The following is a 24541-nucleotide window of genomic DNA, read 5'->3' on the forward strand; positions in this document are numbered from 1 at the left end:
CCTGTGAGGGTGTCAAGTGTCATATTGCATTTTAAAAAAAAAGCCAATATCTGTATGATAGTGTGAGGAGGGGACAGGATATTAGGAATAGAGGTCGCGATGGGGGGGGGGGGGGGGGGTGTGGCAGGGGAGATGGGGAAAGACGTCGTGATAGGGATGTCTTTGTTGTGCATGTGAAAGACATGACGAAGCTTGATGAGTTTGGAATTGAAACATGTGATATTTCTTCCCCTGCAGTCTCATCCGGTGAGAGCCTGATGTACCACCGCCTGGACCTCCTGCCTTCCAGCGTCATGTGTATGCACCTCAAGCAGCTAGCCACTCTAGGTGAGAGGGAAAGTAGGGAGGCCAGAGGGCAGGGTGTGCCACCCCAGTGAATGAGATCTCAGTCTCCCCTTGTTTTGTTTATATTTCGCTAACTCCATGTTGTGGGGTGAGAATGAGAAGGGTGTTAAGGTGCCTCGACCACTATGGCTTTATTGGCAACTTATCGCCCTTCTCATTCTCACCTGATGGTGTAAAGAGGTCAATTCAAATGTGATACAAATGGCAAGATTTGTTATATTACAATTGTACATTGTTATGATATTGGGTTAAGTCATCAGAATTATGGTTTAGGCATTTGCGCTGATTCTGTAAGGATGAAATGTGTTTTATTTGTATTTAAAACAAGTACATGTATTTTCCACAGATGAAAACTTATTGTTTATATGACAGTGCTACCATTCTTTTGGATACCTGCTCCACGAGGGTGTTCCTTGCAAACATAAGTAACCGAAACAACAATCACTTCAAACTTTCTTTTTGCACCTGCCTTGGTTGGGCATTTGAGCAATCAGTCTCTTAACAATCTAAAGTGACATATAGTTATAATGAAAGCCAATGCCATAAAAGTAACAGATGATTAAAAGTCTGAAGGAATGTACACATCCGTATTTGCAGTAGATAAACAAGGCATTTCTTTTTTGGTTCCATCATTCATCTCACACTTTTGATTCATTGGCTTGTTTTCTGTCATCTTCCAAAGATCCACATCAAATGATTTTGAATTTGCTGTGTATCTTTCAGAGGAATACCATTGAGAGAATTGTGGAAATGTGGCTAAAATTCAAACAGAGTGATCTAGGTAGCGCTGCAGAATGGGGTAGAAAATTGTGTGCACATACTTCATGAGTGCTTGTGTTTTATGTTTCAGCAGCACATCTCACACTCTCAATCCTACTTTAACCCTTTGTGAGCTTTGAGTGCCGGTTAGCCCAGAAAACTCCATTGAATTGTATGCACTGTCCGAAGTCCCTGGCACAGAAAGGGTTAGTAACAAATCAACATTTCGATTCATTCATTCTTGTATGTGCAGATGGGAGCAGTCTGCTGCTCTCGGCCAGTAGCTTCGCCTCGCCGTACGAGCACCTTAGCCAGGAGGAGACCAAATTGGTGGTCCAGGCCTACATGGCTTACCTCAGCGACAACACGCGACTCATCGCCAACCCAGGCCTCAAGGTACAATGTGTCACCATCATCGTCCTTCTAGTGGTGGTGGTGGTGGTGATGGTGGTGGTAGTGATGGTGTTGGTGGTAGTGGTAGAAGATGGTAGTGGTAGAAGGTGGTAGTGATGTTGGTAGTGGTAGGAGGTGATGATGATAGTATTTGTAGAAGGTGGTAGTGGTAGGAGGTAATGGTGATGGTGGAGGTGGTGGTTATGGTGGTAATAGAAGTTGGTGATGATAGTGGTAGTGGTAGAAGTTGGTGGTGATGGTAGGGGTAGAAGTGGTAGTGATAGTGCTCGTAGTCCATGAAGCTAGCAGAGTATTTAATTTGTATCTCACAAATGTACAATAATAACATATTTTGCATATTTTTTTGCCACTGTAATTACACATATGTTGCTATTTATCTCATTGCCATCGTCGTTGTTGCTACATTTTTAATTCATTCCTATTGAATTCACATGATGTCAATATGAAAGTTTCGTCTGTCTTCTCTCTCCCTTCAGTCAACCATAAAAAATGATGTTGCAGTCACGCGACAAATCGAGAAGACGTGGATGAAGCAGATTCTGAACAGCGACAACACCGAATACATCGTCCGGAGGTGAGGAAAACTGGAGGATTCTTTGTATCAAATGATTAATGATGGGATAAAAGTTGGGCACTGCCTCACAAAGTTTGCATGCTGTCATAGTCTCCCTATCAATCAACAGCGCTGCCTAAAGGTGGATTAAAAGCGCCTTACAGTACATCGCAGTTCTGTATTAGTACATGGTCATTGCTAACTTTACATGGTCAGTTGCAGTTCTGTGTAGTACATGGTAATTGCTAGGAATGTATCGAACAGCTGCTTGTACTTACAGCTGTATATTGCCTGCCGAATCCTGCCTGCTACAAGTGTCTGCTCAACTGTAATGTACTGTATGAGTGAATTTGAATTGTTTTTAAAATAGAGAAAATGTTACCTTGGCAGATATTGTTTAGGAACGCATTAAAAACACCCAAATGCAGCAGTCGTTGAAGGACAAAGTTCTTTCATTCAAAGTTTTGCTTCGATCTCATGAACAGATTTACTTATCTCAACTTTCAGCTTGAATGCAGAGCCTAGCATTTTTCTAACCAAGTCTATGTACCGTAGATGTCCATTTGCCATTTGTTGTTTCTTAAAACCTCAAGTCTGCTAAAACTTATTATGCATCAGTGTGTCAAGAACACCCATTATGATCACTTTTCTTGATGAACATAATATATGCATCTTCCATTGTTCAATTTTGAATGGCAGGTATGTTGCAACCACCAGTGGAGCTGTCTGGATGTATCCAGGGACGCTGATGTCAAAGACCTTTGACCCTGCCAGGCGACCTTGGTATGTACACTTTACCATGTTAAAGGGAAAATTGAATGGATTCATGTCTGCTACATATTTCATGGTGAAAAAAAAATCTTAAGATGTGGTTGTGCCCCTTGCATATTCATAGCATATCAAATAGAAGTTACAATATACAATGCACATGTACATGGGTGAGAAATTCTATTCGATTCATGTACATATTTTTGTGTGTATTCAATGTTTTGGTATTGATTCACAGGCTAGCTGTTTTGTAGATAGTGATGATACACGCACAAATTTATCACAGTCATGTATATCATGCTTTGCTATCTATGTCTTATTTTGTAGTTGTAAGTTAGGTACAGGAATCCTTGTTCTCGATGTGAAGAGTGTATGCACACATCAAGTCTATGCATGACACTGCTAAAGCTTCAAATATTGGCACAAAGTCTGGACAACAGTCAGTGATGGTTAAAAACGCTTTCCCAACCCCCAGGTACAAGAGGGCACTGGACAACCCGGGCAAGATCACTCTCTCCTCTCCCTACCTGGACGCTGGTGGCGCTGGTTACATTGTAACGCTCAGCCGTGTCATATTTGAGGGAAGGTGAGTGTTCAAAACAAGATGAAACACAATAAAGAGATGCCATGCATGGGGTATGATGGGTTGTGGATACTGAAATTTGTCTAGTAACTTTTGTGTGTTTTTATAGAGCTTCAAAGGAGTTGCAGTTTAGGATCATCACAACAAGTAACAAATGTATGTTGTGCTGCACAGCTATTTGCATTCACAGCAAATGATGTGATCTGTTTTAAAGATCCGATTTCAGTGAAGGAACTGAATTATTGATGTTGCCAGTCCTTTTACTTGAAACAAAATCCGTAAAGATTAATTTGATACTTGCAAGTAAAATTTGGAGTGTTTGTTATTAGATCAGTCGCTGTTTTGCAAAAATAACGTCTACTTTTCATTTTGCCATGTATCTGAAATACATGAGTCAAGGCAGAGTGCGTTTTGGACTGTTCAAAAGCAGAAGAAGGAGATGTTTACTTATGCCTGACCAAGTAACATGCATTACTTGTTTTCTGAGATAGTGGTCATGAATTAAATTCTGTTGTAGCCACTTTTGCAAGATTCCAAGGCCAGCTCCAGCTCCAAGCTAACTGAACCACACACACGAACAAGTGCAATGGATGCAAAATACATGGACAGTGCAACTGAGTGCAGACTGGCAGTTGTTAGTAGTGCTGTCATTTAATAGCATACCAACACCCGGTGAAAAGTGAATTTGGGAATTTAGACAAATACATTGTATTGGTTGCATGTAAGCTTTCAGTCAATCATTTGAAAAGGGTTCATATTACCATTTTATAATTGGCATTAACCCCTGATTGTATGTTTTTCATGTTCTTGGTTGTCCTCCAGATCGAATGGCTACCACACGGAAACTGACCACGTTGTGGCTGTCATGGGGATTGACATCACCCTGCCGTACTTCTACCAGCTCTTGACCGACACCCTGCCGGTCTGTACAGAAAAGCACATCAGGTATGTGATACCAGCGATAGAAATACTTGAAATCTCACCCTTTGCATTATAATCCACTGTGATGTGAAAGCTTTCAACTCTGGCAAAACAAAAAAAATTATTGAATGAATGGTTGAAAAAGTTTTCTAAAGATTTCCCGTATAACATCAAAAATTCAGGTACAAGTATTTGCTGATGACCTTTCATAATACTTGACACAATATGCAAGATCTTTGTCATCCTTCAATTGTCTAGTCTATGGGAAACTTGCCTCTCAAGGTGTTTTGTTTGAGAGCGTGTACCTTGGGAGTTTGTGTGGTTCATTATGGATCTCACAATGCTTACATACCACACATTTTATGGTGTGTAAAATCACTAAGGAACTGCAGCAATACTCACTGAAATCTATCATGTTGCGAAGAAGGCGAACTCATCAAGCCAGCTTTCAAACTTGCTAGGGCCCTGAATTTGATTGCTTCTTTCTTTATTAGTAACAACCCTCTGCTACCAATAACCAAAGATGTCAGAATGTCTCATTTGACGCCAGATTTAAAAAAAGTTTGAACCCGGATATATAGGTAAGAGCTGAGGTGCAAGTTTACGCTAATACAGCAAACCTGTCTTAGTGACCACCTGTCTTTAGCGGACACCTGGCGTTTGCGACCACTAAAATTAATTCCCTCAGAGAGAAAAAGCATGTTAAACAATCTGTCTATAGCGGCCACCTGTCTATAACATCCACTATTTTTAAATTGTCTCCTGTGGATGACCTCTATAGACAGGCTTGACTGTATGTACATGCCACCCATATGTTGATGTGATGCCAATCATCTAGTTATTACATTTCAAACCTGAAACAGCAGAGTTGCACAACTACAACAAGATACATTTCCCTTTTGTCAAAAGAGCTAGTCAAATTGATAGACCAGTGTTTTTACATCACATCCTCCATGATTTTCTTGCCTCTGTATTCCTCAGATGCTTTGTAATGGATGAGAGGGGATACCTGGTTGCCCATCCATACTTTGTGGAACCTCTGGGCAGAGGACCAATGGAGAAGCAGCACATCACCCATCAGGTTAGTTTGAGTCTCTTGAATTTCATTTAATTATGTTAACTCCACCTATGGTGAACATTACAAATTTGAACACGCTCAGAATAAACCCACATATGCATACCTGTGAATGCAGTGGTGTGGATGAAAGCCTGATATGCATTAACTCATATAGAGTACCAAAGTGTTATGTCATAGCCATTCACTACCACAGAAATTGGTTCTAAACAACCTCATCACCTGGCCCGAGTGTTTATGCAAGCACCTGGTTCCAACCCAAGCTATACCAAAAGACTGAGACATCATCACCTTGGTACTCTTTTCAACACCAGGCAATAAATACATTGTAATGTGACCACAGAATGTCCATTGTATGATGTTAGAAAAACAAGTAAAATTTCCCAGGCATTGCACACATATCTTGAAATTTTTGATGGGCTGATACTTTTTTTGGTTTCTTAGGTCTACTTACAGCTTGTTTTTTACCAGCTGGACATTATAAGTAGACTTCTGTACAAAGTTGTTTTTTTTTCTTCATTTCTTCTCTTTCAGGAAATACTCATCTCCAATGATGTGCTCTACCACGACGAGTTTGTGCAGAAGCTGCGCTGCAACCGCTTCGGCAACCGGACGGTGCAGCGCTACTACTCCTTCAACACCAGCTACCAGGGCGTGGTCGCCAACAAGTTCCACAGCGAGCACTGCATCCAGTACAAGATGATGCCCATCCCCTTCAGCAACACCTTTGTGGGTGTGGTCAACGAAACCTGCGAGTTCATCACCGCCTTCTGTCCATGCAGCATGGTGAGTGGTGGGAGCCTTCCCTCCAGTGACTTTGCTTTCTCACAGCTGGCAGTGGGCAGTTTGGGGGTTTTCAAATGTACATGGAGCTGGGATCAAAAGGGTGCCATTGGAAACTGTGATGATAGCTGCCATCTTATATAGTCTTCCTTGACAACAGGATAGACTGCTTTGGATTTAAATCTTATAAGTGGTCATTCTTGTATTTGTTTTTAAACAGTAGTAATAGAAGACATTTGATTTTTTTGATCTATGAGGAAATGATTTTCCTGTGTTCTGGTTCTTTGATCATGTTTTGGTGATACTTTTTTTTTTCTCCAGACTGACCGGCTGTGTCTGAATTGTCACCGGATGGAGCAGGAGGAGTGTGAGTGTCCATGCGAGTGCGGTCTTGAGCTTGACCCTTGCACCGGGGACATTATGAACCTCGATGATGATGGGTAAGTTATCTCTCTCTTCTCTCCCCCTCTCTCACTCTGTCTGTATCTGTCTGTCTGTGTGCCTGTCTCTCTCTCTCTCTCTCTCTCTCTACCGATGACACGACATTTGCTCCTGCCAGAATTGCTCTGGTCTTATTTTCTCCAAGGACTTAATGGTTAGGGTTAGGGTTGTGATAGGGTTTTAGGTTTAGTGTGATGTGAAGATTAGGATTAGGGTTAGGGTTGTGTTTGTGGGTAGAATTTATGTTTCGCTTAATGGCGCACAAGATATTTCATGGGAGCAATTGTGGCAGGAGCAAATGTCATGGAGCCTTCTCTACCATATGAAATGCCCTTTTTGAAATGTGCTATTTTGAGTTCCTTTTTTCAACCCTTTTCCAACAATTCCATTTTCCTTCTGTAACATTCTTCCATCCCAGTAATGTCACTTATGCCTACATCCCCACAATACCTTCTTAATCTTTTTTAATTTCTCTTTACTCTCAGTCTTTCTTCTTCATGTTCAGATGATTCTCTCCTCACTTGGTCTTCATTAAGATGAGGGTCTCACCGGTCTCATCTGCTAAACCCCTTTGCACCAGCCCTGCTGTATCTTTAAATTTTATTTGTCCCCATAATCCTCATTAACATTCTCGCCTCCTAAACCGTAGCTCACAAATCTTCTCTTCCAGATGACTTGTGTCTGTTGTGTTTCTATTGCAAAACCCCTCAAGATGAATAGACAGAACACTTACGAATCATATTTCTTCGTATCACCGTCTGCCATTTTCTCAGGAATCCGAGCTGCCCAGGGATGGAAGAGGACACCAGCCTCCCGGCCGTGGACGAGTCCATCGTGGCTGACCTACCGCAGTGTTACGACTTCCAGTGTGATCAGAGAGCAACCATGGGGTCAGTTTGGCTTCTACTTTAAATCTTTTGAACCTCTTTCATTTTGCCTCAGTGGGACAGGTGCACTGGTGCTTGTGTGATTATAATTTAAACCCTCTGTACGATCAAATCCTCAAAATGCCTTTGACATTGTGTATAACTTGTTGCCGAGACTAAAAGAGTTAACGTGTGATGTTGAGTATATTGTGCCAAAGAAATATATCATTATCTAACTGCTGAAAGGAGACCATATGAAAGACCTCAACTGAAAAGTTCAGTTTATAATATTGCAACTGGTCAGCAAAACAGGAAGAAATATTTCTTTGTCAAGTTTAGCTATCCCGGAGTGTTAAATAAAAATGTGAGATACATATTAGTAAAATAAAATTTCACGAACTTTGTGGAGAGGGGCAAAGGCATGTTATGTCACATTTTTGACAGCTTACTACCAGCCAGAGATACTTTAACAATTAATAACTGTGGCCAGTGTCTGAAAGTTTTTCTTGTCTTTTGGTTACATTCCACATGGTTTTCTTTCTTTGTGCAAATTAACTCTGCTTCAGATGAGCAATCTGTATGTCAAAACACATGTCTCATGTGATATTTTGAATAAATGTAACAAACACTGGTAGTATAAGGCTTTATCAATTTACCTTGGTTTATTGTTACTAGAGATTCATCTGCTCTCCCCCCCCCCCCCCCCCCCCCCATTGACTTACAGGACATGCCGTGGAGTACTGGACTGTGAGTGGTGCGAGTACAACCAAGATGGCAGCACATTGCTCAAAGATCCATACTGCGCCACTCAGCGAGAATGCTTTGGAGGAGTGCTGGGTGCTCCCACTCCATACCAGGACCAAATTGGTAAGTTATGAGAATGTATCGAGTGGCCTATATAAATATCAGTTGGGTGAATATTGGTCATTATTCCAACATGCGACTAATGAAGTGAGGAACACTTGGAAGTTTTATCTCCATGATGGCGAAAGGGATGCTTAAAGTTTAGGGTAGTGAGTTTTACTGGTAATGCCGAAAATGCAACAGTTGAAGTGCCTGTCTGAAAAATGAATGTGGTGTAACGGATAACATCATAAGATAACATTTACATGTAGATTTCTTTCTTGTGCCTTCTTTAATCTTCTCTTTAGGAGAGACAAGATTTTGTACACAGAAGCATGCTATATGGAAGGATGATTATGCCAAAATACTAGTACAAAAATAGTAAAATATCATTCTATCTGTATATCATGTATCTATCTGTATATTTAATGTATTACACATACATCTGGTACCAAAGAGTACACTGCATAAAGGAATATACTCCATCGTAGAACATTCAAGATTATGGTAAATGATAGTACTCCCTTGTATACATATGCATTTATATTTTTTCTCTAGTAGTGGCACATCGGTCATTCATCTTTGAGACCGATGCCAATGCCCACGTTGGGCCCGTGGCCGGCGCCCTCTTGGGTGTGATCCTCTCGCTCGCACTGGTCATCTACATCTACCGACACCACGTCCACAACCAGGAGCGGCGGCGGCGGGAGATGGCCCAGAACGGCTCCGACACCTCTGTCCGGATGACCCAGGGAGATGCAGATGCAGCCGACGCCACGGACCCTGGTGGAGCCGGGAGCAACTCCCCCGATAACCAGCCTCCTCCTGGTGCATGTAAGTCTGACCATCAGATGTTTTGAGTTGAGATTTTGAGAGTGTACATATTAAAAGTGCAACATGTGGAGGGAAGGAAGGAAGGAAGGAAGGAGGAAGGGAGGATGGATGGATAGATGGATGGATGGATGATGGATGGATAAATAGATAGATGGATGGATGGATGGATGGATGGATGGATGGATGGATAGATAGATGGATGGATGGATAGATGGATGGATGGATGGATGGATGGATGGATGGATGGATGGATGGATGGATGGATAAATGGATGGGTGGGTGGATGGATGGATAGATGGATGGATGGATGGATGGATGGATGGATGGATGGATGGATAGATAGATGGATGGATGGATGATGGATGGATAAATAGATGGGTGGATGGATGGATAGATGGATGGATGGATGGATGGATAAATGGATGGGTGGGTGGATGGATGGATAGATGGATGGATGGATGGATGGATGGATGGATGGATAGATAGATGGATGGATGGATGGATGGATAGATGGATGGATGGATGGATGGATGGATGGATGGATGGATGGATGGATGGATGGATGGATAAATGGATGGGTGGGTGGATGGATGGATAGATGGATGGATGGATGATGGATGATGTTGCATCTGTGGATAGATTGATAATAGACAAAATGATTTATAGGATACCTGTAGGTAGTGAAGTTCTGATTAATGGCAATAAAATTGTAGTTTATGAAATGAAAATAGTTTGTAATGGTGAGGCAGGCATTTAAAATTCTTTCTTTGCAAGACCATATTTCGTTAGGACACTTCAATATCCATCCAAAGGAATAGGTTAACTGTTTCGTATTTGTCAAGATTAGACTACGTTGTAGAAATAAATATCCATGGTGATGATCTCCCTTGCCATCCACGTGTTAGTATTCTGTCAATTTTCTTCTGATGCACTATTCAAACATCTTTTTATCTCTTCCTTCTTTTCTTGTAGATGGTCAAGGAAATGTCATCTTGGCAGCTCTTCACCATCCGAGCCCCTACCATCAGAGAATCCGGCATGGCATTCGCATCTGGCGCCGCCACGGGCAAGCGCCCAGCGAGAGCGATCACGGCTACAGCACGATGACGCCTCACGAGGATAGCGAGTACCAATATGTGGAACCGGAACCGGTTGTTGCGTCGCCTGAGCGTAACATCGTCGATCCGCCCCCGGGAATGCTCCACGTAGATGGACCGATGGAATTGCCGACAGTAACATGTAGGACTGCACTCATAACAAGAGGCAGTAGCCCGCCCTCTTGTGACAACCCTCTGGCGCCCTCAATCGTGCCAAAAATCGACCCCCCGCCGCAGACCGTGCTGCCCCGACGGTCGCACCACATGCGGACGAGGGCGCAGGTGCATTCTGTCGACACGACATGCTAACGAAGACATTCTCATGCAGACCTTCTCAGCTTTTTTGCTGAAGTGTGCCGCACAAGCAAAACAACGACAACCTAGACTTGTAATTATTGGAGAGTATAGGTATTATTGTATATTTATCTCAGACGTTTGTACATAGCAAAACCCACCTACCAGTGGAGCATACAACTGCCAAAGTATTATTTTGTACTGATATTCAGAGGATCAAAGTTAGATGAGCAGAGAGAGCTGTTGTGCCAGATGAAGGAGATTACCTTTAAAGTAGTTCATTATGATGCACAGAGGTATTCAAGAAAGAACACCTTTAGATGATATGAGTCCACTATGTAATCCCGCCGCGAATTTAGAGCTTGTAGAGTTTGCTGTCTGTGCGTGGAGAGTCTTTGGAGAGTCATCCGGTTACCTCATCGTAATCCCACCTGGAAACTCTTTCTTCGTTCTGGAATTTCCACCCGAACTTCCGTGTTGGTGAGGAGGATCAGAAGTCGCAAATTTTTTCTCATTTTGCAAGAAGGTTTTTTTTTTTGTGAGGATGATGGTAATGACATTGTGTGAAATCTGGATCACTAGATACGCTAGACTCTGGCCATAGACTGTATTCATAGGTACTGCTTATTAAAGTACTTGCTAGAGAACCTTGTGTGGTAAAGCTGTACTGAAAATTAAGTATTTTTAGCCGAACAGGAGTTCCGTGTTTGTAAATATGAAATGTAAGTTGTATCCCCCAGAGTTTTATGTATCAACTTATTGATGCAGTGTGGAATGACTCTATGTTTCATGTGAGTAGATTGCCAATCTTTAAGTGGTATGAATATGAACGCATTTGCAAAGAAATCTTCTAGCCTAGCAAATTCACTAACATAAGAATTGTAACATTTGTGAAGAGATGGTATTCAAAGAGAACCTGAAGAAATTTTGATAAGATATTTGAGTAAGTGAAACAATGTTGATCATGTGGACCTGGAAAAATTGAAAATGATTGTACAAGTTTGCTGAAAACTTTGTATTTTGAAACTATTGACATGGACATCAGTATGTAAGACTCCATGTCTTTTTTTAAAATCCCCCCCCCCCCCCCATCAACTGCAAATGATATGCAGTGTGTGGTACAACATGTCTTGACCTTACATGCACACATATGAAAGATATGTTCTTTCACATAAACCATAACTTTTCTTTATTTATATTTAATATATTGAAATTTTCCCTATATCGTCTACTTGCAGTCAAAGAGGTCGTATCGCCGCACAATGACTTCACTCCATGCTCAATGAATGAATGTCCAGAGTTGTCCTTTTTTGAAAGTACATGTATAACATCAATTTTGGGTTTTTGTTTTGTGGCAAAGTGGAATTTTATATCCAACAGCTCAGTACTGCAGTGCTTACAAACAAATACATAGACAGACCTGTACACAACAACAGTCTGCATTTTTCCTTGTCAGAGCAATATGCTATTTATTGCAACAATTTTGTTATCTTTTTTATGTCTAAATTTTCGAATAATCATGAAATGTATGTTTTTTTTAACCCATTTGTTATGATTGTCTTTTTTTTTGTTGTACTGAATGTTTACGTGATCTTTCTTTATCATTGCCATCACACTGTAGTGTGATTTACCTGGTCTGATCATAGGTGGAAATTAGATAGCAGTGTTTTGTTGCTCATTTGCTATAAGAAAGACAAACAGTGTGTCTGTGTGGGTGTATATTAGCATGTGTGTATGCAAGGTTCTTCAGTGATTTTGCTCAAAATTGCATAGGTCTTGCAGAATTTTGTCAAGGGATCAGGCATGAATGGGGAGAAAAAAAAAATAATGACCGAGATAAATACGACTTCTTGCATTATCATGCAGAAAACTTTTAACGCTATTTTATGACACATATTTGGATCAAAATTCTGCCATGATGAATTGCCTTCACATTTATGACATTGTAAAACTAATTCTCCGTAACTTATTTTTGATGGAAGTTTTATTTTGAAAGTTGTTCTTGTGAAATCTTGCTAGAAAACTGCTCTAACTTCTCGATTTCTCTTGTAAGAATTCAATTCATTGCCAAACTAAGCGATATTTTTTGTTTTATTTTTCTGTCTATCAAACTGTATTTATTATTTTGTATTCAATCTGAAAAGAGCAGTTCCATCACAAAGAAAAAGTATTGCTTCCCTTAATTGTTATCGTTGCTGTGGTATGTTCATAAGTTCTGCACACCTCAATGCTTCCAAATTTGCTATGCATTCTGTGGTACTGTTATTTTTTTTTCCAGGTGTCTGTTTTGCTTTTCATGCAAACCTACTATCATTTCTGTTTGAAGTCACAATAATAGTTTTCTGACTGAAATTCATTTGAGATACATCGTCCAAAGGAAAGGGTGGTGATGTTATTTCCCCTCCTTGTTTAAATACATAAGTGACAAAAAAATATAATGTGCCATGATTTCTTGCAGTATAGGCCAATCCTTTGTTTATATGCTGATTTGCCAAATTTATGTCTGTTTGTTACTTGATTTTCTTATCCTGTATGCTGTACACTGAGACTTTGACAGAGGGGCAAACAGTTTCCTCATCTCCAATGAAGAGTGGAGGGCAGAAAGGGAGGGTGTAATGATTGATTTATGAGATGATGTTGTATGGTATACAAGTACACCATCCATCTACAGATACTTGTACCTACATGTAGGTGTCTCTTTTCTATTTGGATCAATGCTTGTTTAAGAAAAAATAGAAAAAAAAAGAAACGTAGAAAAGAGTACATCCTTTGGAGAAACTGTCCCGTTTCCATTAATTGATGTAGTGTTCTGCCATGTAGGGATAAGTATGATGTAAAGAGTTTCTACCAGTACTATTGAATGGCAGAGTAACCCCCTCCTCCTCCCAGGGTATTTCAGTCTTAATACATTGTCTCCTGTTTCTTGCGTAATGTTTACCAAGTTTGCGTTCACCCATATGAACTTGAAGATAAGTGACTACGAGAACGAGCTGATTATGAGTTTGTGTGATTATGATGACGCAAATGGAATGAATTCACATGTCGTACGCAAATTCACTTCTTTTGAAAAGAAGATTGTATTGTAATATTTACTACTGTATTGCTTTTTTTTTTGTACAGTACCTCATAAAATTGTTTGTGCCAGTACTGTGAGAATGACTTCAGATTACTCTTAGATTATTTGTATTTTCCTGGTGATGAGGAAATTGTAGACACATAAGCAGATGTTAGCTTCAACTACTGGCATGTAATTTTATACAGCAGTGCAAATTTCTTTTTGTTCAGTTTTGATTATTATTGCGTGAAACAACAGCAAACTAACAGAAGCAATGACTGCCAGTCAAAATCCACCTTGTTATTCCATTTTTATGACATGATTAACCTGAACTAGAAGCTCTTTCCACAGTATTGTTTGGATGAAAAACATGGATTCCTTACATCCAGTCTACACCCCCCCCCCCAAAAAAAAAAGAGAGAGAAAAGGTTCTTTCAGTATAAGTCAAATTTGCATGAAGTTTCGAACCAGAACAACATCATCATACAGTTGTAAACTTGATTCAAATTAGCAGCAAATGCATTCCATACATCAGACAAGAATATGACGGACCTGTAATATTTGTCAGTTAAAAGAGTTTTTTCTTTGAAAAAGAATTGTCCTTCCTTTGAAACGTTCATTCTCCATTATTTCAGAATCAACATTCTCAGTAATTGCTCTCTCTTTGTATGGTGCTAAAATAGATGATTCTGAGAACACTGTTTATAATCAGTTTCAGCATACCTGTAAAAGGGAAAATTCTTCAGACTTGAAAGATGCATTCTTAAGTGTATTCTAATTCTAGAAATAAGACATTCTGGTACTTTTCACGATGGATTATTTTTTACCCATTTCATTCACACCTGTATTCATTCCAGTAGATTGTGTTTGTATTCATGGTTTTACTCAATGATTATGATGTGGGTGCCTGTATACGCAGGAATGTATGAGTCAGTCAGGGTATTGCAAACAAGAAGGCTTTTTTGTGCTTATTTATTTCATATTTCATATGGTATCAACCCTCTTGTTTAGGTAAGCATCTCACAGGAGTCTTTAGTGGCTGTGTTAAAGTTGTAGGTATTTGTGTCATCAACAAGAAAAACTTATGTTCCTTTCCATTCAATGCCATAGACCTGTGTCATTTTTAAAAAAAGTTTAGTATGCTATTTTTGGAAAGAATGTAGGACATCATTTCTTTTTGAATGTGGATGTCTGTAAGTAAAATCTGCAAGATCCCTGGTATCCATCTTGCTGAGGTTCTGGTGATGACAAAAAGGTTGTTTTATCACCCTTTTTGCGTGTTGTAAGATATCAATAGGTTCTGCAGATTTTGTTGAAATCCTGTAACTTCTCATGTATAAGCAATACAGGATATAATCTATAATGTTTTCTGTCCCCCCCCCCCAACACAGCAAAAGTTATTTCATACCAAGAAGTCAAACCTAATAATGTGCTTTGTTTTTTATACACACACTTGATGGCAAAATGTTGATGATTTGTGATATTCTTATAGGACCTTTAAAGATATGAAGCAACAATAACATTGCAGAAACTTCTTCAGTCCATGTCTGGCTGTTCAATGGACAACTGCCAAGTCTCTCTTTGATTATACAGGAGACCCCTTGAAAAATCTGATAATCCTTTTGAGTCTTGACAAGAGAATAGTATACATCGAGACCTTCCTGATGTAGGGAATGACTACATGTGCTTGCCTAATGAGATGCATGCAACATGCAAAAAATCTCTTCTCCCTGATTGCACTTTCAGAACTTCCTTGATTTTTGATGCATGAATGTTAGCAATCCTGTTTGATGATTGCAATGCGAATACATAAAAAGTACATTGTACCGGAAAACCTACCCCTATGAACTTTTTGCTACCATTATTCTAATTATGAATGTGAAATGTGAAGCGGATGTGCAGAGCAGAAACTCTTTGTCATGTTGGCCAGAGGCGATGCTGAATCAAGGGTATGTCAGCATTGCTTGTTTTCATTTGTACATGGCACCGGAGACCAACTATGAAGTCGTGTGTCAGTACACGTCGCTACTGCGTACAAAATAAACGAAAATAAGAAGTGAAGAATTTCACTCATTCACAGCAAATACTCCTTGTCGATTGCCTGTTTTCTTTTCAAGTGTCAGAGCAGTTGGTTGTGTACCGAAGGGGAATTTATCTCAAGGACAAAGTTGTTAAGATAAATTTGCAGCAGCTGATTGAAAATGTTCACAATTACCCAGTGTTATGATAATAATGATAGTAGTAATGCAATGGATACTATTTATAGCAGTAATAATAATGATAATGATAAATTACACCAACATTGAGGTGTGAATTTTCTTCAATTTGTCTCCCTCTAACAAATGAAATTTGTAAGATTGCGACTGCTGATCTGTAACAGACAGATCGTTACAGATCAGCAGTTGCGATCTTACAAATTTCATTTATTAGAAGGAGACAAATTGAAGAAAACTCACACCTCAACCTTCACCCCTCTACTTAATATTCTCTGGCATTTACACCAACATTGTTTCAACATGTTGAATTGCCATTGCAAGAACAATTATATAATTTAGATATGTGTAGCAGAGGGGTGGTGGTTGGTTGAAAGAAAACTTGATTAGACCTTTTTCTTTATGTTATTTTTCATTTTGTCAATAATGAAACATACAAAAAAGTTATCTGTCAGTGATTACAGTACAATGTACATCTATCAGAATTAATATCTTTTACTCAGCACAATTTATTTCAGTCTTTAAGAATTTCATTCTCATGTCATACATTTGCAGGGGTGGGGGGGGGGAGGGGGATAGGTGTTCATGGTTGGTTGGTTCAAGGGTCAATGCTCCTCCCCCCCCCCTTTCAATGCAAATCTCTTCTTCTTCTTCTGATTAAGTCTGCCTCCTTCAATAGACTGAAGATTCTTGCAGACTGGTGCTATTTACATGATAATACAATTTATTTACAGATATTTACAAGCACATAGAAAATTTGACGAAAATAACTAGCCACTGTGATCAACCGTTAGACGGTTTCGAAATGATCCCACAGATGGCGCTGAAACAATTTCTGACGACAAGGAATTCCAGTTCCTTACAGTTCTTGGGACCCTCCAAAGCAATGGGCTTTCTTCATTTTTCTTCGTTTCCCCCCATTTTTTTTCCAGCTACCCCCCATTGCTCCATGGCCAGTTAGTTGTATCCTCTGTCATGTGAACACCAAGACAAACTTATGCTGAGCCTATCTGATAGGTATAGGCCAAGTGATGTTCCAAAAAGGGCAACATCAATTGAAAGATTATACCAAAAAATGTGTGTAATTCCTAATGAAAGGAAACTCTTTCTTGAAGGAGAATGAAACCCAAATATATTTTGTGAATTGAGGGAATGCAGCAATATTAGAAGAACATGTCAGCAAAGTTTCAGGAAAATCAGACAATCCATTAAAAACTTTAGCCATCGCTGGATAAGAAGACTCCAGCACTGTGATGTCACATGGAAATTGATATTTATTAAAGAAAATTTCACATATTTTGATTTTTCTCTTTTCTGGCATAGTGAAAGAGCACTTGATTTACCTTTTTTTAGCTCACCTGAGCCAAAGGCTCAAGTGAGCTATTGCGATCGCCCTTCGTCCGGCGTCCGTCGTGCGTCGTGCGTCGTGCGTCGTCCGTCGTCCGTCGTCCGTCGTGCGTCGTGCGTAAACTTTTTACATTTTCATCTTCTTCTTGAAAACCCCAAGACCGATTTTCATCAAACTTGGCAGGTAGCATCCCTAGGGGGTTAGGAACTCAATTTGTTAAAATGGGCACCATGACCCACCCAGGGGGCCCCCAGGGGGGCCCAAACCCCCCAAAATTAAGGAATCTTTAAAAATCTTCTTCTCTAGAACCAGAAGTGATAGAGCTAAGTTAATACTATGAGTTAGTTCATTGATGACTGTAGTTTCAAGTTTGTTCATGGCAGAATCAGGGATGCCCCCCTTGGGACCCAGGGGAGGGGGGTGGGGAGGGGTTCTAATGGGGCCTAAATTGTATATTTTCATCTTCTTTTTTAGAACCCCATGACCCATTTTCACCAAACTTGGCAGGTAGCATCCCTAGGGGGTTAGGAACTCAATTTGTTAAAATGGGCACCATGCCCCACCCAGGGGGCCCCCAGGGGACCCCCAGGGGGCCCAAATCCCCCAAAATTAAGGAATCTTTAAAAATCTTCTTCTCTAGAACCAGAAGTGATGGAGCTAAGTTAATACTATGAGTTAGTACATTGATGACTGCAGTTTCAAGTTTGTTCATGGCAGAATCAGGGGTGCCCCCCTTGGGACTCAGGGGAGGGAGGTGAGGAGGGGTCCTAATGGGGCCTAAATTGTACATTTTTATCTTCTTTTTTAGAACCCCATGACCCATGTTCACCAAACTTGGCAGGTAGCATCCCTAAGGGGTTAGGATCTCAATTTGTTAAAATGGGCACCATGTCCCACCCAGGGGGCCCCCAGGGGGGCCCAAACCCCCCAAATGAAGGAATCGTTAAAAATTTTCTCTAGAATCAGAAGTTATACAGCTAAGATAATACTATGAGTGAGTACATTAATGACTGTAGTTTCGAGTTTGTTCATAGGAGATCCAGGGGTGCCCCTCTTGGGGGCAGGGGTGGGGGGTTGGTTAGGAAGGTCCAAATGGGGGCCTGAATCGTACATTGTCATCTTCTTCCTGAAAACCTCATGATAGATTTTCGTCAAACTTGGCAGGTAGCATCCTTAGGGGGTCAGGATCTCAATTTATCAAAATGGGCACCATGCCCCACCCAGAGGGCCCCAGGGGGCCCCCAATTCCCCAAATTAAGGAATCTTTAAAAATTTGGGCCCTTATTGTACATTTTCATCTTCTACTTCAGAATGCCTGGTCAAATTTTGGTAGAGCTGTGAATAATTTAGATTAGTGACTGCGTGAAAGGTGAACTTGCGATAGGTACTACCTACTCAGGTGAGCGCTAGACCCGCGGGTCTCTTGTTTCAGAAAGCAGGGGGAGTGATATTACCCATAACATATGTCTGTAACAAGTCAAAGGAATGTGTACTTTTCATAGAAAGATGTAAATTTGTGAAATTCTCTATAGACCTATTATTTTCCATGCATGACATCACAAAGTGTTGCAGACTTTTCATCCAGGGATGGCTGCAACAAAACTTTACAATTCCAGCATTTTTTGATTGACTCCCCAATTTTCCTCAAACTTTCCTGATGTCTTATACAAATATTGCAGCATAATCCCTCTATCCACATGTAGGCCTATATTTGACAGGCTTCATTCCCCTCAAATGAATAAAGCAAAGGCAAATGAAATAGCACTCCCTAGTTGCACTCATGAATGAACGGATGCTCATTGAGTGTGTGGTGTAATTGAGAGTGGCTATACTCACTTACCGGTAATGTAAATCCACAGGAACAGAAAGCGGATCATATGGCAATTCTCAACAAATAGAGCTCATGTATACTGCCAGCCTGTTGTAAGCATAATTACTACGGTACATTGTACATTGCTTCCACCTGCAAATGTTGCTGGTACAAAAAATTTCTATGTAACATATCTGTCTCGGGGAAATCAAGCTTTTAGTGAAGTATCAATGTCATGCGATGCCCTTGAGATTGCAAAGAGTCAAGTTGATCTGCTCCAAATAAATCTGAATTTCTGGATAGTGTTTTCCAGCAAAATTATAAGACATATCTGCTGAAACCAATCGATCCTGTCACTTTATTGTTTGGTCTTGTCCAAAAAAAAAAAGTGTTTTCTTTACAAATCTTTGTCTTATTGCTAGAAAATGACATTAAGAAAAACAATGAAAAAGGGGAGGTATCATCGCATGCAATAAAAAAAAAAAAAAAATCACATCAGTAGCAGCAATGATGATGATGATGATGATGATACCTATTATGATGGTATATAACAATAATGATTACCGGTAATAGGGTCCTACAATACAATATAACAATAAAAAAGAGAACTTCACAAAATTATAAACACATATATCATAAATAATAACACATTGATCCTCTGCCAGAATCTGAAGCAGACTTTCCTGAAAGATGGTGCAAATGAAATTTGGAGAGATAAAGACAGGTTAATTGAAAATTTTATTTGGGTTTTATGCAGAGAATTCTCGACCATAGAATTAGCCGAGGGCGATCGATGAAGAAATCCAAGAAATATTATACACTACTAGTATCTCATAGTGAAAGATCAGAACATGACGAAATGTTCGCATGGGTTGCTCATTTCATACAAAAGTACACTCTATCCAGGGCCCAATAATATGAAAGAAAAATAAATGAAGTGTCGTTATTGTGCGGGGGCAAAGGGCAGATATTATCACTCGTTTTTCGCTGGCGCGTTCATATCCTCGCTTTCTACACTTGGGGCGGATTATTGCTGCCATACCATAGAGCAAATGGGCGCGTCCGCGACAAGCGCAGCTGCTCACAGTCAGTCGGCAGCTGCCTGAGACGTAGATGTTGTGATTCTCCGTCCACACTAGCTGCGTAGGATCCAAAAAGCTCAGGCGGGAAGGCTAGGGATCGTGTCGTTTCTTCGAAAGGTGAGAATGATCGGGGCCAGCTTGTGTTTTATGATCCTAGGTTGTTTTACATTCCAACTACCCTGGTATGTCGGTAAGTCTGCGTGAAACAAGAGTTACAAAGAACATCTCGCTGTGCGAGGCTGGTTTTCTCAGTCCCATCTATTGCTAAATTTGTACGAGTGATGATACATTTTACTCACCAAATCAATCCAGCACCAGTCAGTCACTATAGCAGTAGTTGCCAGTAGCACTCATCATCCACCTGTCGCAATGGTAATCACTCTAACTTAGGCCTGGATTTGCACTTGTCATGCTTGTGCACATACCATAGATATTCGTCATAGCACATAGGATAGGGACAACTTATTATTGATACTAGTCTAGACTAGTTGGACTAGAATGTCACCTAAAATTATACTTCTTCAATTAAATGGCAAGCAGAATGAGAGATTGTCATGAAAATTTTCAAGGTAGGCCTATAGGTACTGCCACTGCCTGGTCCAACCTGTCTGTCAGACCAGTATCAGTAAGTGCAACTGCACAGTTTTTCCATCTTCTACTGGTCCATTCCTGAAAAAGTTACTGCATACTGGTCCGACAGTCGTTGACAGTAGGCCTAAGTTATTCAAATTTTAGTTAATTTTTACAGGTCAGGGACAGGGACCATCGGCATCGGACCAGTGCAAATGTGCAGCATTGCCTATAACATTAGAACATTCTAACTTTCTAAGTTTAGCACCAACCAACCAAGGTCATGGCCGATGCAAGGCAATGCAATTAATCGTGGCAATAGTTTGCATTATGATTGTATACGGTACAACAGCTGTATAGTCTTGAATTTAACCTGATATCAAAAGTTAGGCAACATTAATTGTACCGATATTTCTGTACTGTAGGCTCATTTTCATAGAGGATAGCCTAGGATAGAAGTGTGTGCTATTCAAAAAGTTGTCAGTTGTTTTGGTAACGACACTAATTCACAGGTTGTTATTGTTGATGCTGAACCTAAGATGTTTGCTACACACAAGTTTAGAAGCAGTCTTGACATCTGTCGTGTCAGATGTGATTGATCTTAAAACTTTGGTTTTTACTATATAGTATAGTTTTGTTTTATTTACTACCGAAATCACAGGTGAGCCTCAAGGATACACACTATAAATTCATATGGAAGAAAAAGGTAGAATTTCATAGCAAATGTTGGAAATCACCTTGATGAGAAATTTCCCAAAGGTTTATCTGCCAGCCAGAAAAGAAGAATACTTGTAAAAAGAAAAGAAAAAAATGGACTACAGATGGCATATGTGTATGGTGTTTCAAATGTACCTTGAAGACAATTCAAGCCAAACTTACTGAAATTGGTTTTTCTTAACCAAGAACAACTTAATTACCATTTCTACAAATCCATCTGCAGGTGATTTCTTGAGTCAGGATGTCTTTTCTTTTTTCAAGTATTTAATCTTCTAAGAGTACATCTAAGATTCTAAATTCAACTTTCTGACCTAGACCTGACCTTTCTTCTAGACCTATCAAACATACATTTCAAGATGAAGTTGGTTTTTTAAAGGAAATGCATGATTACAAATTGAAAATCATACATTGTATATATAGGAGAGCTTGGCTGCTTTCCAGATTTGATTTGATAAGTCTTGCAAATTACTTGCATCATTGCAGGAAAAATTCATTTACAGCAATGCCAATTTCAATACGGATCTCTGATATGACAAATTTGAAAATAATTCTATCAAATGCATTTAATGATAGATCAACAGTTTTCCTCTAGCTCTACATTTATTGATTAAAGTCTGTAATGCCTGGCTCTGAATTTGTTTGTTTGTTGCCTTTGAAAATTGTAGATTCCTAAATTTCTGGGTACCGGTAACCACTGCAATGATGAAATCAGATCATGTCTGTTTAATATTCTCAATGTCATCAGTGTGATACCCTGGCCTCATCAGATGGCTAATTCTTTTGTGGTGCCCTGTATGATTACTCGGTAACAATAATTTGATGATATGTGACCGTGCATCACAAAACCAATTAAAAGTCGCACACACTGATTTTACATGAGGACTCAAAATACACTGTAGGTGAAACAGATCAATTTAGTTTTTCATGTTTTCTGAAAGAGCAAGTCTTCTTCTGCATTATGCTAAAGTTTGGAATCATAAAACAAATGGGAGTGTTTTTAGCAGTTTTGTACAAATAACACTTTTTTTGAGAATAGTGTGATTAGATGTGAGTTCCCTTTTTATGTCTTGAAAACCTTTTACACACTCTTTACTTTCAACTCTGATAACTTTTGAAAGGATGATGCTACTGCTTTGAATGTTGGTATTAGTCATGGATAGAATGTGTTGATAGAGCATGATCAATTTCAACTTAATCTGATAATCCCTTCATTGTTGTTGCTCTGAAGTTGACATGCTGTTTTTCATCACATTCATTGCACACAGCTCAGCTCACAGTCAGATTAGGCACTTGAATAGGCCCTATAAACTTTAGATCCTCTTTTCTCATTACACACTCCAGAGTGTGTGCTTTCTTTCGAATATTTAGACAGGTTAGGAGAGTCCATTTGAATTGAGTTATCCACAATTTTTAAAAGTCTGCTCTCAGAATCTGCTCTCAACTAAAAATCCATGTCTGGCGACTTTTTGTTGGTTTTGTGATACAGGGTCACATACATACAAGTCCATGCAGTACAAGAACTTTTGAAGGACATGTAATGTTGTGATGGGAATTAAAGGCAAGGTGTTGTTACAGTGTATGTTCAGCTTAAAAGGAGTGCAGAATATGCTGTAGGTATGGTGAGAACATTTCTGGTTTGGATTCTATGTACAGCTTGTATGAGACAATGCCCTCGATAGGTGTACAGTTTAAAGTTGTCCGTGATCTGAGGCAGGTAATACGTTCATTGCAAGTCTTGTCAGAGGACATGTTCTGACTTGTGTGAAGTACAAAGTGTACCAGGTAGTGATGTTCGTGGTTGATTGCCCATTTCCTGTCCATCCCGCAGTGCCCATGATACATGTTTCGGCAACGAAGGCAAGAGGATATTGAGCAATTGCACAGTGACACTGTATTTGTTAAGGCCAATGCGATGACTGACACACTCCTTGGGAGGAAAAAAATGATAAAACAGCACACATGCACACACACACACACACACACACAAAGAAAAATAAAAGGGGAACCAGTTTGGGGAAGGAAACTCTTTGACATACATACCATGTACATTGCTTGTTGGCACCAACTCGTAAAGGAAGGAGCCCATCCTTACATTCGGCAGAGAATTCCAAGGTGGATGTGAAGTGGCATGAAGTTTTGAAATAAGTTTTGAAATGACTGAAAATGACAGTGCAAGTGATTTATGGACGTTCAACGCATGATTGAGACCTGAAAGCAACTTGACATCAACAGACTTGGTGATGCTGTAAGAACTACATGTATGTACATTATGTAGTTCCACACATCACTCAAAATACATAAAGTCAAAATAATTGTTTCTTCACTCAAGGTTTGCTTGAATTTGAAAGAAATATTTTGTAAACCTTTTTTGTTTGTTCCCCCCTACCCCATTCCTATGTACACCTATGCAACTGGACTTCCGTAAACCACAATATGATTTGTGTCATACACTTGTATTTCACTCTGTACTTTCTAAGGGCTAATGAAGTTGAACATAAAAAACTTACCACAGTATCTTTGTTTTTCAAAACCCTTTATGCAGCCAGGCACTAATAGCTTAGATTGCCAGGCTTTTTCATCAACTTTCAGTAATTCATCCAAATCTGACTTGGTTTCATACATGAACAAGCCTACTTAATAGGTGTAACAATGTGCTGTAGTCCAACATGGAAGGCTATATTGACACAATAAGTATTATGTTAAAGGGAAATAGGTACATACATTCAGCAACAATTCAATTCCAGACATCAGTGCCAATTGGCAAAGAAAACACTCCAGCCTTCGTGCCAATCAGTGAACAAAATTTAATGCTGCCCGTACAGTATTTAATTTGCTTGTTGCCTTCAAAGAAAAAAACACACACACAAAAAAAAAAACACTAGTAATATTTCTTGCAGAATTGTGATGCCTTCAATTGACTTGTTTGAATACATAGGCCTACTGCTCCGTGTATGACACTGAGAGTTGGGCCTATGGATGACGTACACTGTACTAAACCCTGAAAGGCCATCTTCATTAAACTTCCTGATAGCGCAATAAAGTCTTTGTCAATGTAAGATGAACTATTGATGAACTATTCTGAAAGTTTGTGCTCTCAGTCACAGTGCACAAACACAAATGAGGCCTTGTATTGAATTTTCAGTACTGCATTATTTTTTTGAAAAAAAAAA

The 24541-nt window shown here is 39.7% G+C and overlaps 2 protein-coding genes across 2 annotated transcripts in view; both read left to right on the plus strand.

Annotated features, from left to right (window-relative positions):
* LOC139723709 (VWFA and cache domain-containing protein 1-like) overlaps positions 1–11010 on the plus strand; it is an 88661-nt gene extending 77651 nt beyond the window's left edge. Inside the window, exons 16-28 of the mRNA XM_071634931.1 lie at positions 238–327; positions 1358–1500; positions 1995–2092; positions 2771–2854; positions 3315–3425; positions 4245–4367; positions 5325–5424; positions 5953–6204; positions 6523–6641; positions 7416–7532; positions 8233–8375; positions 8910–9185; positions 10158–11010. Of these exons, the coding sequence (XP_071491032.1) occupies positions 238–327; positions 1358–1500; positions 1995–2092; positions 2771–2854; positions 3315–3425; positions 4245–4367; positions 5325–5424; positions 5953–6204; positions 6523–6641; positions 7416–7532; positions 8233–8375; positions 8910–9185; positions 10158–10591 (2090 nt within the window). The 3' untranslated portion in view covers positions 10592–11010. The remainder of the gene's footprint in view (positions 1–237; positions 328–1357; positions 1501–1994; positions 2093–2770; positions 2855–3314; positions 3426–4244; positions 4368–5324; positions 5425–5952; positions 6205–6522; positions 6642–7415; positions 7533–8232; positions 8376–8909; positions 9186–10157) is intronic.
* Positions 11011–20111: 9101 nt separating this feature from the next.
* The window catches only part of LOC139723664 (choline transporter-like protein 1), a 31506-nt gene continuing 27076 nt past the window's right edge, over positions 20112–24541 (plus strand). The window contains exon 1 of the mRNA XM_071634889.1: positions 20112–20201. The gene's annotated coding sequence lies outside the window, so the exon portion shown is untranslated. The remainder of the gene's footprint in view (positions 20202–24541) is intronic.

Source organism: Diadema antillarum, unplaced genomic scaffold (assembly GCF_040938485.1).
Source record: "Diadema antillarum isolate AM-2024a unplaced genomic scaffold, OU_Dant_1.0 scf00000197, whole genome shotgun sequence".
NCBI lineage: Eukaryota > Metazoa > Echinodermata > Echinoidea > Diadematoida > Diadematidae > Diadema > Diadema antillarum.